Genomic DNA, 26,302 nt, shown 5'->3' with positions numbered 1-26,302 from the left:
CTCCTCCTCTTCCTCCTCCCCCCGGCCCTCCCGTCCTCCTCCCTCGCCCAAGGATACTGGGGACTCCCTCCGGATGCCGCTCGGCAGGCTCAGCGCTCGCAGGCTGCCTTTCCAGGGGCTCTCCTGATCGCCGTGGAGCTCCGCGCCGCTCGCCTCCGCGCCGGCCCCGGTGGTTTTGCTCCCCCCCGTCCCCACACGCACGCACCCCCGCCCCGCTCTCCCCCCTTTTCGCTCCCGGTGGCCTTGTCGGGTGTGTTTTTTGCCTGTTGGAAAAGTCCCCGCTGCCCAGGATGGGGGTCGGTGGGTGCTTAGCCCTGCCCTGGAGGTGCCTAGTCGTCCTCTGTCTCAGGCTGCTCTTCCTTGTGCCCGCAGGAGTGCCCGTGCGCAGCGGAGATGCCGCCTTCCCCAAAGCTATGGACAACGTGACGGTGCGGCAAGGGGAGAGCGCCACGCTCAGGTAGGAGCAGGGGGCTCGGGGGGTCGGGGGTGGGGGGCGCGTCCCGGCGGCGGGGCTGGCGGGCAGCACGGGCGGCGGGGCCGGGCTGCAGGCGCGGGTGCTTTGGCTCAGTCCTGCGGGTGCCTCGGGGAAAGTTACTGGGGGGACAGAAGGGGAGCCCGGCTCCCTCGCGGCCCCCCGCGCTCGGTGCTGCACGGACCCCCGGCAGGCTCGGCCCCCGGTGCGCGTGGTTGCTGGCAGCGGTGTTGTCGAGGTCCGGTCGCTTCCCCTCCGCAGGCTGCGGGGGCTCGGCGCGCGCTGGGGGTGAGGGGGGCGTCCGCGGCACCRCGGCTGGCGACACCTGGGAGATAACCCCACCGCCCCGCGGCACCTGTGCCGCCTAGTGCAAATCCCTTGCCGAAGTTGTTGAGCCCCCGACGGTGGGGGGGTTTGTGCCGTTTCCAAAGGTGCCGGTGACATCCCTGCGGGGATGGGGGGGAGCAGGGTGCRCAGATGCTACGGTTCTGCCTGAAGCATCCCCTAGCTGGGGTGGCTGCAAAGGCAGGGGGGTCCTGCTCCCTGCCAACACGGACTCTTTCGGAGCGGTGTGAAATGTGAGCCTGGGCATTGCACCCCATGCTGAGATCCTCTCAGCTGCAGCTGCAAATGCTCTCTTAGGGACGTGGAGGCTGCCAAAGGAACCGTGGTTCTGATCGCTGTAACTTCTGGGACATCTTGTGCCCAGATACCCGTTCCTCTCCTTGCAGCAGATGGACTCAGTCATCCAGGAGGAGGTCCCTCGCTGCTGACAGGGATGTTTAATAGTGACATTAAAAATAAAAAAGCCTGGTTTTAATTGCAGTGCTCTGAAACAGGGCTTACAACCCCTGTCTGCTCAGGAGTGACTTTCCGCTGCCGGCACCTTGCATAGGTGACACGTTAACATCTGCGGGGCCAGATGGGTGTGGAAGGCAGGAGCTGAGCTCTCCTGCTTTGCGCCRGTGAGTGGAGCAGGGCCAAGCAAGGGCGACAACCTAGGGAAGGATCTCACCCGGCTCTCTCCTAATACGCTCTCTTTTTAAATGATGGTGGAACTTAAACTGAGGGCTCAGTTTGGCCCCTAGAAACACKAATACCCTCCCTATGTGTTTCCTGAAGCTCGRATGTGCTATTCTCAGGAGGAYTCTGCTCTGGGTGGCCGTCTCTCCYTCCYTCCCTCCCTCCTCCCTGATCTTGCACCGTAGCCTGGCTGGGTGAAGGGACCTGGAAATAGGTAGATGGGTGGGGAGGAAAGGGTGGCCTGGCTCTGAATTTGCCCCCCTGGGCTTGGCTAAAAGAAGGTATCTCCTCTCCTCTCTTCCATCCTTGGGCTCTCCCAAGCACCGAAAATCCCAGCTCTTGCAATGGGGATATCAAAGCCAGAGGATTTTAGATGGCTGGAGGTTCAGGCAGCAAAAGTCACAGGAGGGTGGCAGTAGCAGGGTGGTACCTGGTRCCGATGGGCACCTGAGTTTTTCTCTCCAGGGTTACTGGGAGGAGAAGATATGAATTTCTCCTTGTCCGTACACAGGCACGCAGGAACAGGCGTGCCAGCGCCCGGAGAGAGACGGGCTCGTGCGCCCTGCGTGTCAGTGTTAGGATGTGCAATCTGCGCCTGCAATATTTCCCTGTGTCCTGCCCCTTGGAGTGGGCGTTCCTCTTCAAAATTGATGGCCTTGTGCTGCTGCYGGCTCGTCGCGTTAGTTCAGTAGCTGGAGAGGTGGAGGGCTGCGTTTTGCACCGGCAGTTGGGGGCTTTCTCCTTCCTTGTGGTCCAAGGCGGGAGCATTAGTCTGGCAAGCGAGTGTATTTTGCTGCCTACCTGGGGAGGTACCCTGGGGCCACACAGGCACCACGCGGCTCTGTGCAGAAGCCGAAAGGGAGAAGAGCACRTTAAAAATACAGATTTCCAAGAGAGGAAATCAAGGAAGCGTGAATCTTCCTGCGCGCTCCCCTCCCCGCCGGAGCTGGCTCCCAGTGTAACTATCGATCTGTTGTTTATGAGTTAACTTGTTCGGAATAGTAATGCCGCTCAGAAAGGCTCCGCCGGATCCTGTCACCGCCGTTCGCGGCCGCCTCCCCGCCTTGCCTCGCCGCCCAGGACCTAGGCAGCCGTCCTCCCCTTGCCCCGTAGCCCCAGCCCCGGCGGCGCGGCCCTCAGGGGCTGTGCTAGAGGGACGCGCGGGGAAAAAAGGGCCTCCTCTTTTCCCACTCGTTTCCATGCACGGTCGGAGGACGGTGAGCTGCAGCCAAGGACTTGGAAGGAAACAGATGCCTCGGGAGGTTCCTTCTTGTTTTTTGCACAGCTGACAAAAGGGGAAGCAAGTTTGAAAACTTAGCAGCCGGGTCTCCGAAGCGCTCGGAAAGTCCCGTCCGTCCCCCCGTCCCGGGAGCTGGAGCGCGTCACTGCCAGAAGCGGGCTCCGGTGGGCAGTCGCTCTGCGGGGCCGGTGGCAGGGCGCCAGGGACCCGCGGTTGCCTTCGGGCAGCCGTGCCGTGAGCTGCCGCCTCTGTAACGCTGCCCAAAGAGGCGCTTTCAGACTCCGTCCCCACCGTCCCTCAGAGCAAAGTTAATTCGGTGCTGGTGAAAGGAGCCGGGCCGGCAGCTGCCGGGAGGCTGGAGGCTCCGCTTTGTCCCACGAGCCGCTATCGTTGCGAGGGTCCTGGGGCGAGCTTTGCTTATGCTGCCCCTTGCCACGTTGCTTAAACCAGCCCTCGGAGCCCGGGAGCAGCTTCGCCCCACTGCGTTGGTGTCTCCGCACTCGGTGGCCGGATGGGTTCCTGGTTGGCGTCCCGAAGGGCGTGAGGTTGAGGCTCGCCCCTTGTCCCCTCCGCTGCTCCCGAGCCGCCGCGCGCAGCCAGCTCGGAGCCCTGCGCAAGCCTTTGCGCGTTGGCAGGTGGGAAAGTGCTTTGGCTGGAGAGAACCGCCTGCTAATAGCAAGGTCTGAGCGGAGCGGGAGTGCTGCGTGGTTGTATTAGGTAAGACATATGCTATGGGCTTTGCCCCTAAGGGCTGGCTCAGGCCAGTTAATTACTTTGTGCTCTGATGCCCAGCTCTGACATAAATTTTAAAGGGCACAGGCTTTGCTGCGCGGCTCTYGCAGAGTTGTGTTTCACACCAGCTTGGAAGTGTGACTTCAAATATAATGGTTGGGGCTGATGCAGATCTGGGTTGCTGCTCTCAGTCTGGGGAGACGACTGGAGTTCATGCCAGCCAAGCTTCAAAAATCACTTTTGCTGATGGATCCTGCGGGACTCAGGGCTGAGATGAGAGGGCTCATCAGCTCATCACTGCTCTGTTCTCCTTTACCTGGCCAGGATGGATTACCTGACTACAGCAAACACTACCCGTAAGAGTCAGCTTAGGACAGGAGGAACCCAGAGCTATTCAAATATTTCCTTCAATCTTGCAACGCCTGCTGGAGGGGGGATTGGGATGGTCAAGTTGCATATCTTGCTTTGGTATTGGTACGTTAGGTCACTATAGTAGGTTCAAATCTAGGGTTAGACCTCGGGATAGAGCTAGCATCTGGGGCACAGTAGGACAGAGGACTGGATATATTCCTGGATGCTGCAAAGCATAAAAGGATAGGAAAAAGAGTGTGTGGAAGTTGGGTGCAACAGTGTATCATTTGTTTTGGTCTCCGAGCTGTGGTTATTCCTGCTGTTGGGGTTCTATTGGTGTAGGACAAGATGGGTCAAAGAGCTATCTTTCTTGCTGACTCTTGTAAGCCACATCGTTAAGATGAGGCCGATCCCCTCCTCTCCCTCCGTTCCCCCCGTGTCTGCATGGCGCCTGCCCTAGCCAATAATGAGAGAGTCACATTGCAGCAGACCTGATCTGAACGTCCATCCAGCGCTTGAACCGAGTCCAGGCGTTTTTTGAGACCTTTGGAGGAGTTCTCTTAGCACCAAAACAAATGGCTTGATTATGATTTCACTTTAATTGGCATCAGTCAGCACTTTCCGCTGCGAGGCTCTGATCAGCAGCGTGCACAGGCGCTTGCACGGCATCCCCCTGAATTTGCTGGTGCCCCAACCAGATGGCACGCAGACCCGACTGCAGGGCTAGGGCCGCATATCTCGCAGGCTCCTCTGTACCCTTCCCCTGCTTTTCTTGGCAGTGTGACGTAGAGCCTTTATTTGCTCCCCTTTTGATTCCAACGCTGAAAGTCGAATCTGTTTTTAACATGAGTCTGATTTTTTTTCTTTTTTTTCTTTTTTAACCCTGACATTCCCCATGGTTTCCACTCAGGCTTTGAAAAGTGCTATGTACTTTACCACTAATCTCTTTGCAATGTTTCACCTAAGTCTGTTTTGCAAATTTATTTTGCCCCTGTTGTGCGTCTGAAGTAATTTTGGAGAAATGATAACTTGGCTACAAAGCAAAACAAAATCAAACATGTTTGTTTGATTTCGATAGATACAAACAGAAACCGCCTGTTTGCCAAGCAGAAGACAAGCTTTCTCAGAAATGGCTTCTGCTTTTGCTGACTCTTTTCCGACCCATCTTTTACCCCCTTTGTCTGCAGGAATTTACATTTCCATGTTATTACTGTGTAATGAAGAAAAATAGAGCTAGTCTCTGATGGATAGTGCGATAGATTTGGACGTATGTTCTACCACACTTCCTTCACTTGGGTCCTTGGGGACACTGCAAAGCACAAGCCCTGACTCCCTCAGGTTGTTTGCAGACCTTTTGCTTGGAGGATCTGGGTTTGTTTCCTTTGCTCTCCAGCTGAGTTCCTCGCTAGCTGCGTTGTCTGGCGGCTCCTGGTAACCCCGGGAGCAGAAGTCAGCGCAAGAGGAGCCGTCTTCCCTCTCTCTTGAGGTCTTCGCGTTCGCTCACAGCAGGGCTCAGCAGCGTCTGTCACTCCTCCTCCTCCTCTTCCTTTCAAGGATGTGAACCAAGACGCGAGTGCGGGAATCTCCCTCTCTCTCCGTGCCAAGGTAGGGCTCCTCCTTCCGCCTCCCTTGCGAGTGACGGGAATTGAGTGATGGGAATTCTCCGCTGAGGTTTTGGTCAACTGATTTGTGGTTTGCAGTCAATGAGTTGAGAAATCCTGCCAGGAGGCAAGGGGGGATCGGCTCCCCAGGCGTCTACGCGCAGGGACGCCGTGCTCGCTTTCCCCGTCGACCTTGGCGCTGAGCAGTGGGGGGTGGGTGGCCTTGGATGGGGGCAGGGGACCCTGCAAGGCGTTTAGGCGCCAGACCGGGACGTGGTGCAAACAAAGAGAGCAAGACAGGACAGAAGCAAAGCAGAGATGAGGGTGCAGTCAATATGTGTTCATATAAATTAAAAAAAAAAAAAAAAAAAAAAGGAGGGGGTGTCGATGATGACTGTAAAAGCTAGTTTGGTAACTTGCGCTTCCCAGCTCTGCATCCATTTGGCTTGAGGCCCCTGAGTCCCACCACTCCCTTAGCTGGACCGCAGCAGCCGGAGGAGCCGCAATAATGCTGGCAGAGGGGCACTGCTTTGCCATACCTCTCCTGCACGCCGCCGTCCCCGCGGGTGTCCTGAGTCACTCGCCGCTCATCGCAGTGCTCCCGTGCCCTGCCCGGCTAATTCCCCACGTGCTTGTACAACCACCGAACTCCTTGTTATCAGATCAGTATGCGTGTTCCTCTCCAGGGCTCAGCCCTATGGCGCGCTGCTCCATGAAATATTCATCTCATTCTGATGTTCCCAAAGTTCAGTAGCTGATATTTTTCATCTTGCTGCAATTATTTATTTTAGAGCTTCACCCGGTACGGCCTGAAGCTCCTGGTCGCTTCCCTTCCTGCTCCCATACCCRCTTGCCAAGTCCAAATTGGGAGGGCACGGCCTGGGCTTGCAGGTCAAGGTGCAGTTGCTCTGCTTTTGCTGGTTCTGGAGCAGTGGAGGATCCTGAGAGCGTGGGCTGTGCTCAGGTGGGAGCAGCCTCCAGGGGTCCTGTGGGCATGGGTAAGGATGGAGCTAAGCTACCGACTCATGTATTAACAGCAGAAGTTTCTTCTCCTGACTCTTTCAGAGCGCAGCACGCTCACCTCTCACCTTCGCTTCCACACCTCTCGCTTTAGATCCTGAATAGATTCAGGGATCTGGTGACTCCCCTGGATTAAGGTTAATGGGTGCACAAAAGGGGGAGAGCGGGCCCTATGTATCCATGCCTTCACTGAGGAAACCGCTGCAGATGTGAGCAGTGCGGAGGGTTAGGGCTCTTGGCTCCTGCTGCCTTCTGCACACAGTGCCACCTCTCCCCTGCCTATTCTCCTCCTCCTGTGAYTGCTGGATCCTCCTTTCCAGCGAGGATTTCCGTTGCGTGCTTTGAGATCTTCCATCAAAGGGGATGCAGAACCCTGGCGCGTTACCTCCCAGGGTTCGAGGGGAGGCTGCGTGGAGCTTGTGAGTCGATTGCTTTGCTTGCGATGGCATGTTTTTGAAAGAGGAGTTTATTGCTAAAGTGACATGTCAGCAAATCTTAGCCACCTCTCTCCCATCTCGGAGATGGAATCAGCTTAAAGTGGAAAAAAAAATTGTCATATGCATGGATTTTTTTTTCTGAGTGCAATTTCCATCTGAGATGAGACAAGCTCCTGATTGCTGTGCCAGAGGAGGGTTTCCCTTTATAGCTCTCCTGCTAGAACTGCTGCCTATAGTTCACCRTCTTCTATGGAGCTGTCTGGACTTGGGTCTCCTAGGGGTCAAGCGTGCATTTCTGGAGCTATCATGTCCATCATAAGGTTAAGGTCTTCCAGCCTACCATGTCCAGAGAGCTTTAAATCAAACAGATTTGTACCCTCCTTCTCTGGGATGGGGGGGGCTGATGAGGAAAGGAGAAAGGCAAGGAGGAAGGGAGGTCAGAGCAACCTTGCTGCTGACAAAGCTGGCCAGTGGAGGTTCTGGGCTGGCATTTTTAATTGTTAGGTTGGGGTTATGAAATGGAGGTTCGGTTCTTGGCCCTGCCATTAATGCTTCATGTGACTTTAGGCACCCTCTGATGTCCTGTAAATGTGTGTATTTATCTCTGGCAGTTGCAACATTTCCTTACTCTGTCTCCTTGAGTCTCTGCTTGTATTGCGATCTTATGCTGGGCTGCATCCCACTGTACGGAAAATGCTAAGAGGGTCCTACTGGGGGGCACCTCAGATGTCCAACGGTGTCCTGCTCTTGATTGGAGTTTGAAGGGGCTAGGTTGCAGTTTGAAGGGGCTACTGTGAAGCGAGGAATCATGTGGGCATTTTTTAACTGTAGGGGACTCTTCAGGTGCCAGGGAATTGTCGCTGCTGTGGTATATGGTATATGATAATGGTATTGCAGAGCTGCTTGGTGGGTTGGTGATCATTAGGCAGGAGCTGAAGTAACATCAGTGAACGAGGCCAGCAAAATCAGTGCCATCCCAACCTGCGGGACTACCCGACATCCAAACTCTGCTGACAAACAGCTCCCACCTTGGCCCTGAGCAAGCCTAAGCCTCGAGCCTGAATGCCTTTGGGTGATAGTCCAAAGGGTGGAAACTGGCCGAGCCTGGCCTCATCTCTAGCTACGAGCCATCCCGCTGTGCCGTCGCGGTGCTGCCTTGCTGTGCCTTGGCAGAGTCCTCCGTGGCAGGGAGCACAGCGGTGTTTGGCGTGGCTCGCTCTCCTTGCTGTGCTGTGTGATCTGACAGCTCCGTGAATGTGCTGAATGAGAGATGGGTTTGGGGAGTGGGTGTTCTTCAAGTTGCCTAAATCACTGTCTCTTGTGTTGGCTTCAGTGGAGTTACTCCAGTTTACACTGGCTGAAAATCGTCATCCTGGTCTAGCAGAGCTGTTCGTTCCTCCTTCCGCACCCACCCAGACCTGCCAGTTCTCCGTTTGCTATGTTCTAGCTCAGACACCCTTATTTTTCTTCAGGAGGAAAGGGGGGAAAAAAGGAAAGAATTAATCTACGGCCACATCAGTGGGAGAACTGGCTAATAGAAATTGTAATGAGAATACAGAGCCAAACAAACAAACAAATGGGAAAATGCAATCCCACCGATGCAATAGAGAGATTTATGCTGACAAAGGGGCTGATCCAGTGCTCATTAATGTCACCACAAGTCTTTCTCCTAACTGTAATGGACTGTGGATCAGCTTGGAAGAAAGCATTTTAGTCTTGCTACAATATGCAAACTGTTAACGCGTTGTGCATGGAATAGCAATGCAGAAAGCCCTTTCCAGCGGAAAGAACTTGCTCTTTGTTGCATGCGGCACCTTCGTAAAGTGAATGTGAAATATCTGCTGTTCTCCTTGGGTTTAGTTGTCAGACAGGCAAAGCTGTGAAGTATCTGGCTCAGAATATCCCAAACTTTGAGAATTGGGCTTAGCTGTCTGGATGCTGCAGTGTCTTCTGAAATGCCAAACATGTCCAAAATCATTAGTATATTAGGATTCTTCAGCTCACAATGAGCGGTGTTGGCTCTTCACAAGCGGCACTCGTACTGGAAAGCAGTCGTTAGTTTATATGCAAAGTGAGGAGACAGAAGAGCAGATGGATTGATATGGAAAGTCGGAAGGCAAAGTTGACTTTGCAGCTTGATTCTCCCGTGGAAAAAGCAGCGTCAGTGAGATGGAGACAAGCTCTGAAGAGCTGAGCTTGGTCTGGAGGTGGTGACACCTGTGGGGAGAGCGCAGCATAGGAAAGGACACAAGGGTCAAACAGGAGACAGGCGAGTCCGGCTCTGCATGTCAATGAGGGCAGAGTAAATAAGGAATAAAACTACCTTCCAACACGAGCAGCTGGTGAAATATCACAGTTTTTTTTTTCCCAGAAATGGGAGATTTTGACCGACTCTGCGCCTGCAACCATAAATGGCTCTGACACCTGCGTCTGTTTTATCAGACACATGCAGAGCCCCGGACATGATCCAAACATTCATTACTTTGGATTTTGGAGTCTGGGCTTTTTGTTTTGTTTTTTTTTTTCTTTCTTTCTTTTACGGTGGGGTCATTATTTTTCCAGCTTCACATTCTCTGTTCAGCAAATCCAGTGTGTTTCTCAGGCTTGTGTTTTTTGTACATCCCTAATAACAAGCATAAGAAGGAGCAGTCAGGAAAACTAGATTCTCAAAGGTCAGGAGGAAACAGAAGTGCATAAAGAAGGGCGGATCCAGATTAAAAATCACTTCCAAATCTAAAGGCAGTTTGGACTTAGAGGTAGGCATAGCACTAATATTTGAAGGTATATTTGGGTTCTTATCTTTAAGTCCTTCAAATTCCGTAAATTATAGGTGTAGGACATGTTCCAGGATAATTTTTATTATGTAACATTTCTGTTCTTCTCTCACAGTCCAGTACAAAGCTCTTGATGAGTTCGAAGGAAGAGTGATCTAGGTGAAAACTATAGCAAGTATTTTCCAAGTCTCTAAAAGTTTGGTGCTCATCTTGCACTGAAATTCAGCGGGAGCTAGGCAGCTGCCTCTCTCRCTTCTAATTGAAAATTTCGAACTTGAGTTACAGTTTGTTACATAAGAAAATACAGAATTTTATTTCTGAATATTAGACCTTTTGACAAAAAAGAAAAAAAAAACAGTTCCTCTTCTGAGTACCATGACTGGAAAATATTTGTTTTAGAATTTCCTTGTTGGGAACAGCGCAGATGTGGATTTGGTTGGAAAAATACTTTTTTTCCCCCTTTTAATCTGAGTTTATGAGTTCACTGAGGCATCTTGTCAAAATTTATAAGAAACATTTTGATTCAGCTGAAGGAAGACTCATGGTTTTAGAGTGTCTTATGGGAAATACTGCAATTTTGATTTCATTCAGTTTCGGAAGGGAAGAAATTCTGGAATTGCTGATTTTCCCATTAGCTGAAAAATCATTTCCTGCCACCTCTGAAGTGCATTACGTTTTGGCTTCAGTTTTTTCCTCCAAGTTCATCCTTTCCACTGCTTTCTTCTACGAACTGCAGCAGCTGTTCGGCTTTGAATCAAACAAAAGTTTATGTCGAATATCCGTTCTTTTCCAAGGCTAATGCTCAGCGTGACCCTGTTTGCTTCAGCAAATTTGCACTGTGTAGAAGTCGGGGTAAAATGTGGCACTGGCGGGAAGGAGCGTTTTGGGCACGGCAGTCCGAGGCACGCAGATTTGGGGAGGGGGGGTGCAAGTGATGCGATTTGGTCTTTCTGCAAACGGAACGCGAGGAGCAAAAGGTATCGGTTACCCTGGACTCGTGTGTTCTTGTGAGATTAAGGAAAGCACGTGAAAACCTCTGCCCTCTCTGGGTGCTTGTACTCTGCGGCCTCGTGCAGGGCAGGACCCGTTCAGAAGGTCTCGGTCCCATCGTAGGCTGTGATGGCACGGTCACGGAGGGGGACGGTGGTGGCTCGGGTGGTCCCCAGGAGCTGGGGTGGGAGGAGGCCTCTCGGCAAGCCCGGGGAGGAGCTGGGACATGAGCACTCCTGTGCAAATGAAAGCCTTTGAACCTTGGCCCGATGTGTAGACCACAGTAGATTGTTTAATGTGGGTTTTCTGCGAGGTTGCTATATACCAGCAATGTCCCAAACTCCTCCTCTCTGGGAAGGCTGCGAGGAGGCAGCATTTGCACTCCCAAACCTGAGACGGGGAATTGGGTGCCTTGCAGTCGACGGCGCCCGCGCTGTTTCGTCCCAGCGGCAGGGACAAAGCCACCTCCCTGCGATCCTGGTCCCTGCTCCTCTTTTCCTGCGAGTCCCTTGCCTGGTGCGTCTCAGCTGCGTCGCCTCAATTCCTCTGGTTTTCCTTGGCTCGGGGAGGGCAATGGCAGCAATTTCCTTCTGGTGGGAAGCCAGCAGCATGCAGACCTTTGGGCGTCGTTCAGCCCAGCGTGGAGCCTTTCAACCCCGGACGCCTGCTGCGAGCCTGGAACCAGCACGCCCGCAATTTTGGCTGTGCTGCGGTCCCCTCGAAACACCGTGGTGACCTCCACCCGTTCAGGTGGCACTGCCCTAAGTCATCTCAATAGATGACCGAGGACCAAAGAGATCACGGGGAGAAAAAAAGGTCCTCTTGCTCCTGTTGGAAAAGGCTGAAGGCCTGGTGGCCCCGGTGCAGCCGCGCGGGAGGCACGTGCAAAGCGGTGCGTGGAGGGGAGCGGCGGGGCTGCTGCGTTCGGGAGATGGGGAGATGTCAGCTCTTCCTCTCAGCTTCCCTTTGCCGCGCCAACTGTCAGTAATTTAACTAACGTTTTGTAAATAAATGTGGCATTCGGACAGCTGTCACCGCGCCTGTTATAAACACTCCTTTTGTCACTAAAAGCTGGCAGTACCGCTCCGTTTCCCCTGCAAATGCAGCTACCACTGCCAGTTAGCTCCTGGAGCCAGGGCTGTCAAGGAATCGCATGCCGACCGATGGCTGCGAGACTGCGGCTTTGCACGGGGAGCCCAGCTAGGCACTGCCAGGGCCTAGTGCGAAGGCAGCTTTTGCTTCTCTAAAATAAATAAACGGCGCCATCAGTGAGCAAGACAACGCGTCTGGATGGGGCTGGAGCGCTGGTGAGCGGTGGTGGGTTGGCAGCCAGCGTCCCAGGCGGTCCGTCCGCCGCGCCGGCGGTGGCAACGGTTTCTCTGCCGTCTCGCTGCTGCCCTGTGGGAACCACCGGTAGGATGAGATGGGGAATTCAGCCAGGCCTTGGCTTTGGTGCACCATGGGAGCACGCTGGCACTAGCAACCACGAATGCTTTTACRTAGGACCCTGGACTCCTGTCGCGTTAAAGGTTTTGGTAAATTCGGTGTCTCTGGGACTGGCTCAGATGTGAACAGGTAGATGGGGAGGCCTTTGAGCCCTTCAGCCTTGCTCAGTGTGCTTGCCCTATTAGGAGCATATTCAAAACCTTAAGGCATGTTTTTCCTACTAACAAACCTGACCAGAGGTAGGATGCTTGTCTTTCTCCTTGCTTGGAAATCTAAGTCCCATGCGGCGCTCATCTTTCGGAGACCTTTGCAACCCCAAGCGGTCCTCCCCTGGCACACGGTGCTCTCGGGTGACTTTCTCCTGGCGTCAGGCGCTACCACTTTCTGCAGTCAGCGCCTGGGAGTTTTCAGCCTTGCTGTGCTGCATCGATGTGTGATGCAGGCAGGATAGAAATCAGCACATGACGGCTCTCTCTCTAAGCTGCTGTAAAATTAGCTTCATCTCAAGTGGCAGAAAATGATCATATCCTTGCTCCTGAGGGCGATGAAGAATATTCCTGAGTCACTGCTGGTGATGAAACAGGCAGAAAATCCAGCGTGATACACAACTGCCCACTCAGTTTTAATCGCCCAGGCCATTTGCTGCTGCAGAGCCTTAAGAAGTCACTTCCTCCTCCTCTCCCTCGTTTTCATCCATCATTCCCGTTAGTGGCCTGGACTGCAGATCCCAGCAGGGGCAGAGCAATTTCCAGTCCCACCGGCGAGGCTGCAGGCTATGAGCATCCAGCGCTTCCTGCAGTGTTCCCTGGGGAGGGGAGGAGGGGGTCAAAGCTTCATTTTCTTAAAGCAGTCCAAGGAAAAACGTATCCTGTGCTCCTCAATTTTCTGCCTTCCAGACTGCACTCCTGCAGTCACAAATTCTGCAGCCTGTGAAAAACTTAGCTTCAAGATCATCCTTATCTCCACAAATTTTCACTGCACTCGTGCCTCTGAAACAGCTGTTGTGCCGACGAGGACGTTTCCTTCCGTGTTTCTCCTCTGTCAGCTTTAGTTCAAAGCTATCTCCCTAGATTTCTATGTTACCATTTTGCAAAAAAAAAAAAGAAAAAAAAAAAGAAAGACCCACACCATTTCCTGTAATTGCCAGCTCAGTGCTTGGGAAAAATCTTGAAAAATTTGCTAGCAACTAGGCCAAGTAAACCCTTCAAAACACTGATAATCAGAAGCAAAGTACTGTGATGCTTTCGTTCCCTTGCATATGCTCCATGACGGTATGTTATAGTCAAGGACTTGAAGGAAAATTCCTGCAGTTCCTCCAAATTCAGATGAAAGTGCCCCCTGGTCAGGGTGCAGGTTTGAAAGGTYTGTGAAAGCTATATTCTTCCCTCATTCAGCTGGAAAGTTTTGCACAAGTCCTCCAGCTTGGGAATCATCTCTTTCTTCTGGTCTTTTCCCTGCTTTAATGCCTCAGGCCCAATCTCTGTAATCTGGTTCAGTTGCAGTAGAAAACTGTAACGATTCTCGAGCTCATGCAGAACCTGACGTCTGAACGAACATTTTCTTTTCTCCAGTCAAGACTTGTCAATATTTATCCCTTAACCTGCTTCTAGATGTTCTCTATCCTGCAGATTTGCCGGGATATGCTATTCACACACAACTCTCCTGGTGTCAGACTTCTGCTAGGATAGCTTAATATCTCATCCCAGCCTGAAAGGGAAATAAGCAGTACTGGCGAAAGCACAGATATGCAGGCATAAATGTGTCAAACTGGGGTTTTTGCCAGCGCAAAACTGCTTCGGCAGTTGCAGAAGCTCGCTCCCCCTAATGGAGACTGTGCACCAGCGAAAGTTTTCCGCGCCTGTCGGCCAAAGCCAGGCGAGTTTCCCAGGCGYCGGCTCTGCGCAACCCGTGGCGGTTTTGCACGCCTCCCGTTTGCTCGGCCGTGTGATCGTGTCAGCGAGAGCAGGTGCAGAGCTGCGGGACATACGCCGAGCAGCTTGCTTCGGCGCTTATTCCAATGTACAGCCGTTTTATTCTCGCRCCGCACAGCGCAATAAACATACATTTTTCCTCCTCAGTTTAATTTCTTTTTTCCTCCCCTTCTCATCGCATCCCCACACCCACTCTCCTAGCTGAGTCTGGAAGGTGCATCTTGGGTTAGGTTCAGCAGGAACCCAGGAGAGACAAGCATTAAAATGAAAAAGATGGGTGGTAATTTGGGGTTTTTTGTTTTTTTCTTCCGAATGTTACAACTAACCGCCCTGAGCACCGGCTCTGCTTGCCTTCTGCGCACGCCAACCAGCGCAGCACTTGGAGATTCAATATATATATATATATATACGCCTTGCGTTCAGCTAATGAACTAGGATAGATACGGCGCAGGTCCCCGCGAGAAAGCCAGCGGGAGCTGGGGCAAATGGCAAGCGTGGATACCGCAAGCGGGAAAGAGAGACTTGGCACAGCGGCGCTGGGGGCACCCAGTGGGGGGCCAGGCCGTCGGTAAACGCTCTGATCTTTTCTCCGGGTGGTGCCGACTGCTGCCTGTGTCTCCTGCTGTGGCTTTGACATGGACCCGCTAACCTCTGGCAAAATTCGGAGTATAACAAGGGAGGGAAGGCTGGCTTAATTTGTATGGTTTGGGGGGTTTTTTTTAGGCTGGGGAAGGGAGAAATAAACTTGGATTTCAAGTGGGATTGTTGCAATAATGGAGGGAAATGAGAAATGTTCTTCAGCTGCYTTTTCCTTCCTTGCCATCCCCGACTGCTTCCCCATAAATAATCCTTCTCGCTCGGAGGCGGCTYGACTCTTGCTTAGAGGAGAAGAGCCCATTTTGGCTCGTTTTTTGCTGCAGCTGAAGGGCCCCTTTCCTTTCCTGACTGCAGCACGAAGGCTGGCATCTACCAGCTGGCTCCCTGGAAAAGCAGCCGCTGTTCCTCCCCGTGAGCTGTGGTCACGCTGGGGGTGAGGCAGAGTTTGCGAAGTGTGTCTTGGTGCCAAGGGACAAAAAATGTCGTTGTAGAGATTTTTTTTTAATATCTATGGGATCTTCCTCTTAAGGATTTTTTGCCAGGTTTTGGATACAGTTTAACCACCCTATTGCTAGCGTGCTTGCCTGGAAATCATGCAGGACCCTTCTTCATGAAGCTGTAGGAGCAAGGCCTAAATGGTCGCTGTTCCTGGGTGCATCCCCTTCTTCTTAATTTCTGCTAACTTTTGTAAACAACTGGCTGGTTTCAGCTAGGTTTTGCAGAGGGTCAGGTATTATGTTTCACCAAATTGTATGAAAATAGACAAGTAGGTGGAGGGGAGAGACGTTGTTAGTACTTCAAAAGGGTGGAAGAATGAGTTCGACTCTTATACTAGACACCAGAGAATCTGCATGTGGCTTGGCCACGTGCAAGACTCAAGGGTAGAGGGAGCTTCGGTCTGAGCCTGCATCATCTGAGACACCAAAAATGTGTAGAAAACCAAGCTTCCTTCATTGTGGTGTGCGTGGAGCTACTTATTAAATGGAGCGAGGAGTCCAGTCGGGGGCTGATCACTCCAGACTGYGTGTAAGGAAAACAGCAAAGACGATGTTCCGTTGGCGGAGACAGGCTGCCAGTCCTGATGTCAGGAAAAAGAAACAAAAGCTCAGGGTTTTGTTCTTAATGCTTCTGAACCAAATGGGAGAAGGGGGTATGCTGCACTTTGCTAGYCTGAATCTGAAGGCTGCAACAGCTGGTATCTGTGGCATTGCTGAAACCGGCTGGCTCACCCTTCACTTGACTGAAAAAAAAGAAAAGAAAAGAAAAAAGCACGACAACAATGACAAAAAAAGCCAGTAACTCGCTTTCCAGAAGTTCCTAATGCTGCAACAGGAAAAGCAATGGAGATAAAAGAAATAAAAGAGCGGGGGAGAGAGGGAGAAAATGCATTTATGAGCTCTCAAACTAACAGCATGCAACTCTCATATTATTTTTCCTCCTTAGCCTTTGAAACAGAACAACGGCCTGGAGCCTTCTCGGCAGATGGACAATGTGCGTGCCTTAACCACTTAACAGCCATTAGCCTAATTTCGCGTACTGGAGCCAAATTAAATAATAAGTAAGAGGCTATGAAAAGCTGGTTTGGAGACTGTGTTACTGCCTTTCACTTGATAACCTTCTCATAAACAGATGCTCTCTCTCTACCCTATTAACCTTGTCTGAGAGCGAGGGGGGGTCTTTGGCGAAGCAAACAAGCAAGCCCTTGACGGGGGGGGGGGGTGAGACGCGGCTCAGGCCGGAGGGGCCAGATGTGCCGGTCCTGCGTAGCCGAGAGGCGTGGATCGTTTTTCTCCCCTTAGCCCCCAAAGGTAGAGAAGTAGCTGAGCAAGAGCCTGCTCTGCGCTTGCATCCAGGTCATTTTAATGTGCCAAATGATTCGTCTTGATCAGCAAGCCCATCTGTACCTGCTGGGAGAGGCTGCGCCACCCGGAGTTGATTTTGTGGACAAATCTGCTTTTCTTTGAGAAAAGGGGAGATGGTCTCTGTAGAGACAAAAGATGAGGGGTCCCATTGTTCAGTGCCAAGCCCCGCCCCTTGCCAGGCTAAGCTCCTCCCCCTTTTGGTTCAAGCAGGGCATGGGGGGGGTGGGGGCTGCTGCATCCTCAGCCCTAACTATAGCTCCCTGTTGAGGATGAAGTCATTTTGCTGTTCTTTGCCGTTTTCCCTCCTCTGTTGAAACAGGAATAATAATACTTACCTAAGCTTGGGGAGTTTGCGAGTATTAATTAGTTTGCAAAATGCTTTTGACATTAATTTAGTCACGGGAGTGTGAAGCATTCTCGGAGAAGCGCGGAAGCGATTGCTGGTTTTGTATCGGCTGCGAACGATTTTGGGGTGGTTGCTCTTTCTCCGCATTGATCTCCTCTCCGCTAACTGTTGTTTTGTGCTTTATATCTCGACTTTGGGACTTTTTACATTCTCAGCACCAGCCGCAGAATTATAGACGACCATGCAGCTATTTTCAGCAAAAAGTTTTATTTATTAAAAAGCCATTTTCTTTCATTAAAAAGGTATGTTGATAGGAAATAGATGAGCAGCTCCTATTAGCTGGCGTTTAGCATGCAGCTGCAAAGCGCTGCGCAAACTAATGATGCCGTAATGAAGTGCTGTGTCTTTGCTGTTCGTGCTCCTCTTGGTGCTGCCTGCTACTTCGTGTGCGCGCCGTCCCTTCACCCTGGCCACCGAGCCCACGTCCACCTCCGGCCTCCCCACAGCTCAGGGCTGTTTGCATGCAGCTTTTTTAACCTTGATAGTCACGAAAAGGTTGTTCTCCGGGTAAAATTTCCAGCAGTTTCTTGTGCCAGCTGCTGTTTTGTGCTTAGCRCAGACACACAGCAAGTTCCAGAGGAGAGACGTGGCCCCTCTGCTCTCATGGAAACTTTACTTTTGGTGCATGTTGTTTTTGCTCCTTCCTCTAAGTTGTAACGCAGACTGCTCTTTCATATGCAGAGTAAGTCATCTGACAGGCACGGAAGCTAATAAAGCCCSGTTTCTTACAAGTTTGCTTCATTTTGGTCCAAGTAGGAGTAAACTACTTGCAGCCTGTGGTTGGGACGTTCAGAAAGGCGTTACCCTGTGTGGGTTCGCGGAGGTTGAAATAAGGCTGAAACTCGTTTTACGTGGCCTTTCCCTCAATGGGGCACTCGCAGGGCCTCTTTCCTCTACCTGGCTGCCTATCTTTACTAGTCTTTCAGGTACTTAATGTCTTTGAGCCATCTGTTCCTCTGTCAAATGTAGTTAAATTTGGCCAAAGGCTTCACAAATTATTGGGGAAGATTGCTAGACAAGAGGCATACATGCAAAGAGCATGATTGCATAAGCTCACTGCAGTGGGAGTCCAGGCTAAAAATACCTCAGGGTATATTATTCAGAGGCAAGACAGCTGGGAAGATGGGTCCAGATCCAACCCTTCCCAAACRCGGGGGATTTCGAGCACTGTGATTTTTGGCTTGGCTTTAACTTTTGGTACAACAGAAAGCTCCTCCTCAGAGATGGACTTTGGTGTCAGTAGGCTGTGACACCTTTATCTTTTCTTTCTTGTATCGTGTGGCTTCCCAGCCGAAATGAGAACCGTTCCCCCCCTGTTTTCCCAAGGCGTTGCCTTGGAGGCCTGTGCAGCGCACTGACCCTTAAGCAGAGACGCTGCAGCTGTAATTTCAGACAGCTGTTTTCTGAAGAACGAGGTCTCTGATATGTTTTTTCTTGGAGATGGCAAGCAGTATTGTTTGCAGAGCCGTGGCTGCAGAGGCAAGCGCTCAGCCAGGCGATTCTCGTAGCGGAGGTAAGGGCAGCTCCTCTCGCCGGTGGGAAGGAAGAGGGAAGGGATGTCGGTGGGTAAAAAGGTCAGGTGGGCAGGAGGAGTCCTGAGCTGCTGCATCCCTGAGGCTGGGCTGAGCAGGTTGACCTCTCTGGCCCRCATGCTGAGATGCTGGCTCCTGCCAACACTCTCAGATGTCTGTCTCTGATTTTGTATGCTGTCAGGAGCAATCCCATTTCTAGTTGCGCAGTATTGCTTAGCCTGAGTAAGACGTTAGCTCTGGGAKCACTCAAGCTTTCCTCGAGGCCCTCCTCACCAGGTGCTAACTAGACGCAGTCCTCCTGAGCGCACAGTCCCGAGAGCGTCGTTGCAAACCTGCGGGTCGATGGAGAGGATTGCCCAGTCAAAGTGCCTAGGGAGGTTTTGCCGGGGACCCTGGGTAACAAGAAACATGTGGAGAGGCTTYGTGCCATGCTGTTCAAATGCACGGAGTAAACAGTTCCTTCTGCGCACACCACATGTTCCCACTGTGCTCGCTTGCTAATGCAACGTGTGCGTAGCATCATAAAGCCTTCGCCAGCGGAGCTCGATTTGCTCGTGTCGCTGCCTGCTTCGGCTGGTGGTCCGCTTTCAAACCAGGAGGTTGCCAGTCAGATCAGTCTTGCTTAACATTGGCCATCCGGAAATTGCAAGTCTTTCAGACTTGATAGCAGAAAGAGAGAGGGGACTAGTCCATCCTCCAGAGTGCAGTCTAGCTCGTGTGTGTGAGGTACCTGTCCTCCAAGAGGATGAACCTCCTTTTGGAGGTGCCTGTCTCTTCTCGTTGACTGCAGTGGGACGCAATGACCAGCATAGCTAGGGTCTGTGAGATGAAATACGTATGTTTTGAGAGAGAAAAAGCAAAGAAGCCAACAAAAAAAMCCCTCAAAAGCTGGGTTGCTGTCAATCAGTTAGCATTTCTTTAAGAGCACAGAAAAGCACGGGCAAGCTGGGATACTTGCTCATCTAACTGCAGATGTCCAGGTTGGTGGATGTCTGCACTTGAGCTTGTTGTCCCCATGACTAGCTCACGTGTAGCGGTGGCAAATCCCAACCCAAGCATCTAGAAGAAGCAATGGGATCAAACTAGATGTCTGACATTGATCAGAGCCATGGTCCATGGTACCTGGTTATGGCCAGATGAGGCTGTTTGGTTATAAGCTCCGGGAATGTACCAGATGCTTTGTCAAGCAGAAATGGGGGAAGAACAGAGATTGGGGGGGGGGCTGGATTCTGACGGCGTTTGCATCTCATCCCTCAAATTCAGAGAGCCTCAGATAAGCAGTTCTAGGTGTGGTCCGTCAGGAGGTACCTCACCCAGTAACCTGCGAGTTTATTAGTATTGTTTTTGTGCTAATGAAATGTCCGAGGTGCATCTTTTCTGCAGGAGAGGCTGAAATGCTTTAACAGTAAGGGAAAATCTGACTCCAATGCTACGGAGACCACCCAGTGTGGAACCGTTCTGCCGGCAAAGCACTGTTTGTGTCAGTGTGGCAAAACCAGCCTCCAGGAGCAAAAAAAAAAACCTGGGCGGAAGAGAATTTTGCTGGTATAATTACRTCTGCAGTAGGGGCCTCTGCCAACATGGCTATTTTAGCGGAGAATCACACCTCTTCACACCCCTGGCATAGCTGTCGTTGCAGAAGTCTGTAGTATTAACAGCACCTGCAGTTAAAGAGGAAGCAGGTGAGATTAGGGGTGCTCTGCTTTCCCCCGTCCCTGCAGGAACCCGTAGGAAAGCCCGACTCCGCGGCTGGCTTTGCGTCCGCCGCTGCGCCTCCTTTCCGACCGCAAATAATCTGGGAAACTTGGGTGCAAACGCTTCCTCTTCTGACTCAGGCTGCGAATGCCGAGGGGCGAGACGGAAAGGCAGCGCGAGGGACGTCTCTGTGCCCTGCCTGTCTAAGAGGCTCTCATTGATTTTTGTTTTCTTCAATGGAAGCAGAGCTGACAGGCATTAACCAGCATCACAGCCTCTCCAGAGCAAATAATGGAGGCAGCAAAGGGTTTATTGCTAATTTTTTTCTCTTAGCTCTGTGAATTTCTGTCCTGCTACTCTCTGCTTAAGCTCAGCAGCTCTGGCTGCAATCTGGGAGGTGTATAGGGCTTTGAGAGTGGAGGAGAAGCAATGCGAGGTGGAAATAAAGCCCCCTTAATCCAACTCATCCCCACCATGTATCTGTGTTTTGGAAGGCCCCCTGTTTATTTAACAAGCTTAGATGTCCAAAGATAGCTTTGTGAAACCGCCGGAGGGAGAAGGTACGTGGGAGAAGGCATCTCTTCTGGCTTTATTTGGCGGCTCTGACGCTTTTGCTGCCTGTCTCTGAAGGGCTTCCTTAGCGATGGGAGCGCGCTCAGCCTGTAAATAGTGGGATGTGGAGCAAGCGCTCAGGTGCATTAGCAGCAGGTGAGAAACGGGGTGCTGGCACCCACTTTGGCTGCAACCCTCCCATGGGCTGCCCCAAATTTCTGTGCCTGGGTCTTTAGGAAAAAGCCTTCCTCCCTTCTAAAGATCTGCAGCAGGTAGATGACATCAAACACGTTTATGGTTAAAAATGAACTTTACTTAAAAAAAAGTTTTGCAAAAGACATAATATATATATATATTTAATACTATATATCTAATTACACTTATACATATTATATCTAAATAGATGTTTAATATTAGATATTTAATGTCTCCTGAATTCTCAGAATATCTTGCTTTGGAGTGTTTCGTTTATTTGCCTTTTCCCCTTATTTTTGGTGCTCTTGTTTCTCATCACTAGCTGTCACTGCACAGCTCTTCAATAATTGTGTTTTGTATTCAATTGCAGAGTTTACTTTGGGGGGTTGGTTTTTAATATATTGTTTATGAAAAAGCCTGATTTGGAGAATGCTGTAGGTTTACAGCAGAACATTTCTGCAGTGAAGGGGAAGGTCTCAGAAAAACAAAGGAACAAACAAGCAAGGAAAAAAAAAGACTACTGGGCCTTTTTGGACAGTGAATACTGCAGAAATACCTTTGACATTTTCCCAAACTTATTAGACAGCTTCCAAGCTGACTCCGGTGCCTGGCTTCCAAATGTATCTGTCTGGACTAGACCTTGGTTGCTGATTTAATCACAAACCTCTCACCAGCCCACCCGTGCAGGACAGCTTCCTAGTGGAAAAGCAGGCAAGACYCAGGCTTTTGTTGAAGTAATTACTAATGCCTGTGGGTGCAAAGGCTCCTGCTTATAATCAGGAAGGGACAGGAACTTCCTCCATCCCTCACTGGTCCTGCTGTGCTTGAAAGACATTCACAGTCCTCACTCATGCTCCCGCATCAATCCTACTCCAGTTCTGGACTCTGGCATGGTTGAGTTAATTAAATCGATTAAAACGTCTTTCTGTAGATCAGGGATGCTTGAGATCCTTGTCAGTAYGCTGTGTCCTCAGCTCTCTGGGTGATGTCTTCTGGTGCTCGCCTTACCCTAGCAATCACTCAAGAAACTTAGTACAAGCTGCTGTTGCAGCGAGCGCAGGATGTCTTGGCGTGGGTCTTCGCAGGAATGACGGGATTGTGGCTGGCGTGCTGTTAGCTGGCTGGGAATGTCCTGATCTGGGAGGGATGCAGAAGCTGGAAATGGAAGCRTAGGGAGCTGTGGGCTTCATGCTTGATTGCTTTCCTGATTGGTACTATAAAAAAAAATGCATTAGAGAAAGAATGTTTGATTTAAAGAGTGCCTGGATGCCGACACCATCTCTGTTTGTTTTTCTTCCTTTAGCAGAAACCTTGTAAAATTTTTATGAAGCATTAATGGATCGGAGATTTTTCTCAAGCAAATTTTATGAGGTGAACGTAACCCCCACGCAACCAACCCTGTTTAGCACTCTTGGGAAACGTAGGCCATAAAGTGCCTTGAGCTAGTCTCCTGAGCGATTCCTTGCCCGAAGCTCCTGTTTGGCCCGGGAAGGGGAGAAGCTGCTGGGAATGATGGCAGGCAGCTCAGGATGCATTGAAGAAGTGGAGGGAAACAAATGGGGATATTAGACTCAGTTTCATAAACTAGCCCCGAACCTGAGAACCCTTGTGATTCCTCTCTAATTCGTGATGAAAAGCCATTTAAAGGTTAGCAAATATCAGGGGGAGAAAGAGAGAAACGTAGAATCACCGCTCTCGTAAACTGTGGCTTTCTCTGCAGCACGCTACCAATAGGCTTGCAAGCAATAACTTGATCAGAAGTGATGGGTAAGAGGGTTTTATTCCTTTTTTTTTTCTTGTTGTTTAAATCTTCTGCATTGAATGCTGTCATTCTCCTTTAGCTAAGGAAGGCTAACCTGGCAGCTCCTCCATCAGAGTGGGAACCCGGAGATTGGGGTTTCTCTGTCCAGCTCTGGCAACGATTTCCAGGCAGGGCTGCTTTTACAGAGCATATTTTACAACGGTGCCTCAAACCATGTCCCTTCACAACGTAGCTGGGTAAGGGGAGCAAACAAGCCCTGGCRACAGCCCCAAAGCAAAGCAAGCATCCAGCTCCGAGGAGCTTAATGGGAAGTTATTAGCCTGGATGTTCTCCTTATTGTGGAGGCTGGGCTGCCTTATCATCCTGACAGCTTCCAGTAATTGATGGCCCTTCAGAAKGAAGCCGAGCTGCGGTTTCGTGGTTCAGTGGGATCCTTTGCTCAGGCTGACCTTCCCGTTGAGCAGGCGTTGGGCGTTATAACGCGATCAGTCCGGCTGCGGCAGCGAGGCTGTGGGGAGCGCTGCCGGGAAGCTGGGCACGGGGAAGCGGGCTGGCAGCGAGGGGACGCAAGGTGCCGAGTGGGACCGAGGACAGTGAAAATGCAGGTGGCACCAATCTGATGTCATTTTTTTTCCTGAAAATGGTGCTGTTCAGAGCCAGCTTGGCGTTTGTTTGGCGTCTGAGCCTGAGCTAGCGTCCCACCGCAGAGCAGGCGAGAGCATTTGCTGCGATGGTTTTTTGCTCAGGTTGGTGGGCAGGAGTGTGGTGCTTTCGTACTTTCCTAAATGAATTGTCACATGGATCTCGCCGCCCTGGGATATTTAAAGACCAGTCGATGACAAGTTGATTACAGGCTAACGAATATCTGTGATTACACTAGGTGGACTGGAACAAGATATATTTTAAGGAGAGCAAGCTTTCCTACTTCGGGATGTAAACCTGCTGCTACTACCCTGAGACTAGGAATATTTGTAGAGGGCTGGTAGGGGTTTCTTTCAACTTTGTAAAGCTTTTTTTCAAAGATAGTTATTGGGCTGATACAGAAATGAGTCTCTCAGGTAAGATTTGTTTCTACAGTTCTGATGGGGCTTTAAAGATGCTTAGGGCCGTTTGGTTGGCAGGAASAGCAACAACAACAAAAAGCCCTCCAACTCTTTAAATATTAACTCTTTGCAAGCTGGTCTCCATATGCCTCCCCAGGTAGACTATCCTGTCTCGTGTATTTTTTTCTGAACTTTCTGGAAATATGCAGTAGCAATCAAAGCAATTAACTATAATTGCAGAGAGACTACCTTGCAAAGGCGGGACGCAGAAATAGACAGGTAATTACAATGAGTTATAAATGGATGGTTATTTACATCAGGAGTGATGCACAGGGATTTAGTTATTGGAAGCATGAACTAGTGGTTACAGCGAAGGACAGTCGTCTGGGGTCATTCCTCTACTATGCCTGCACGCTTAGGCAAATGCTGTTCGCTTCTCTGTTGCTCAGCTTCTTCCTGTGTAAAACGGGGGAATATATATTTACTACCTCAGGAATATTAGCAAAGTGTTAGGATCTTTAAGAGCTCTCTGATGTGTTCAAATAAAATGCAAAGGCTTATTTAATGAAGCACATATCTGAAGAAATGTGGACTTTTAGGGCAAGCTGTTATATCTAACATCCTGCTCAGTCAGTGCAGAGGTGGCAGATGAGCCAGCCTGCTGCCTGCTCTTGGCACCCTGCTGAAGGGCTGCTCCGGGTGAACCAACAGCAGGTAGCAGCACTTTCTTCAATGAGCCGGGCCCAGAGGTGACCCGTACTCCTGAGCTGCTCTCTCCAGGATGCAGTGACCTGACCTCTTGTGGTTGTAGATGGTTCGGACCCTAGAGATGCCCACCTTGCTGATATATGGGGAGAGGAAAATATGCCTTTTAGGTCTTCTGTCCTCATGGGGAATTCATGTGGCAGAAAGATGTGAACTACTTCTCCATYGCTATGTCTGATCTAAGCAAGGTAATGTGTCTGAGGAAGGGCCAGCCATATAGTAGTTATGTCCTGTGCTTTTCTAGTATTAATTAGTTAATAGGAGAGCCTCAAGTTACCCCTGCTGCCACTTTTCTCTGGAGGAATACTTTGTAGACATCATACTCTACTCTGAAATTGTTTTAAAACTAGATTTTAAAATGCTGTTACAAATAAAGGAGGACACCTTTCGCATGGCAGTGACAAGCATCCTGAGAGAGAAGCCATTAAGGAAGGCAGCTTGGAAGAGTGGTGTAGTTGGTCCCGTTTCAGGAGACAAGGTACTTTGGTGGCAGGACATCTTGTGAGTTATGTAGGTTTCCTGGCCCTGGTCTCCCCAGAGAGGTTTAAAACTTTTAGTGCCCTCTGGCTTGGAGGTACTTAGCTGCAAAAAGATTTCAATTATTTAAGGATATAGGAAGACATGAAAGCCATTAAGAAAGGACCTGGCACCCTCCCCCCCCGGGCGATACTGCAATCTTCTCCATGCTTCCCCTAAACCAGCTTACGGTGCTAACTGCCAACACCAGAAATGACAAAGTGGAGGGGAACAGCGTGGGATGAAACAAAGACAACTCCCTTGGCCTAAAGTCAGAGTTGATTTTTGATGGCCCCAGGGTTTTATTTCGGAGTCAGTTGGCTAGGTGCAATTAGAGACCATCTGCAGCTTGGAGTGGGCCCCCAAAAAGGGGAATGTGGCACTCCGCCAAAGCCCAGGAAAGACGTGTTGGTTCCAAAACAGGAGATCGTGCTGCCAGCGCATGGCGGGCAGAAGGACGTTGGGCAACCCTGCAGGTCCAGAACAAGTCGGAGGTTTGGGCAGAGGTTCAAGACATGGCATCCCTTGTATTAGTCGTTCCTTGGCTAGAGAAAGGACTTGATTCCCAAAGGCAGTCAGCCCCACACCTTTATGGAAGCTCTGCACCATGAACAGCTTCTTTTCAGCTTTTCTTTGAAGGAGAACTGACCCTGTGTGATATACGCACATGCACCAGAAGGAGATAGTGCCACTTTCTGTCTTCCCATCTGAACACATTTCTCGTGTTTCATTGACTCGTCATCCTAGTAAGAGTCTGAAGATATGTGATGCCTGCTGAACTGCGGGAGAATCTCAAACCTTGTACAAAGCAAGGAATTAAATACTGCCAGTTTTGTATAGGCAAACGCAAAGCTGTGATGTGCTTAGAAATGACTCGTACTCTGTCTTACATGTCGAAATGTACTTTAACAAGACAGACAGCAGGTCAGGACAATGTTATCCTTTGCTGTTGTCTCTCCAGGTCTTGTGGAGTTTGTTTATACTGCTGCAGTTTCTAGTCACGATCAGAAAGGACTACAGCTTAGCCTCTCATGTCTTCCCCTCCGATTGCTYGGCAATTCGCACCAGGGAAACAGTATTTAAGCCTAGAACCTTCTAGGTCACTAGGTGATGCTAAAGAAAGGGCTTCATTGTCTGTGACACAGCTCCATCTGTGATGCTTGTCACCATTTTGCATTTTACTGTGATTACAGCTAGCTGGGGAGATTTCAGCTAAATGGCTTCTTTTCTTGCAAGGAAGAGCCGGCTTAGAGGAAGGGGGTTTTTTGGAAGCTGTTTTTGCTAGCAGAAAGGAATTTCTGATCAGAGAGAAATCTTAGTGGTTTATGATGAGATTAATCTCACCTACTTCAGCCGTATA

At 50.6% G+C, this 26,302-nt stretch overlaps 1 protein-coding gene across 2 annotated transcripts in view; it reads left to right on the top strand.

The window, feature by feature from the left end:
* Positions 1-290: 290 nt before the first annotated feature.
* Positions 291-26,302, top strand: part of LOC112968936 (protein CEPU-1) — a 160,710-nt gene continuing 134,698 nt past the window's right edge. For both annotated transcript variants that reach the window (XM_026071721.1, XM_026071720.1), the window contains exon 1: positions 291-457. In XM_026071721.1, coding sequence (XP_025927506.1) covers positions 291-457 — 167 coding nt within the window. The remainder of the gene's footprint in view (positions 458-26,302) is intronic.

Source organism: Apteryx rowi, unplaced genomic scaffold, assembly GCF_003343035.1.
Source record: "Apteryx rowi isolate R43461 unplaced genomic scaffold, aptRow1 scaffold_33, whole genome shotgun sequence".
In the NCBI taxonomy this organism is placed as follows: Eukaryota; Metazoa; Chordata; class Aves; order Apterygiformes; family Apterygidae; genus Apteryx; species Apteryx rowi.
This window is presented reverse-complemented; position numbering and strand designations above follow the sequence as displayed.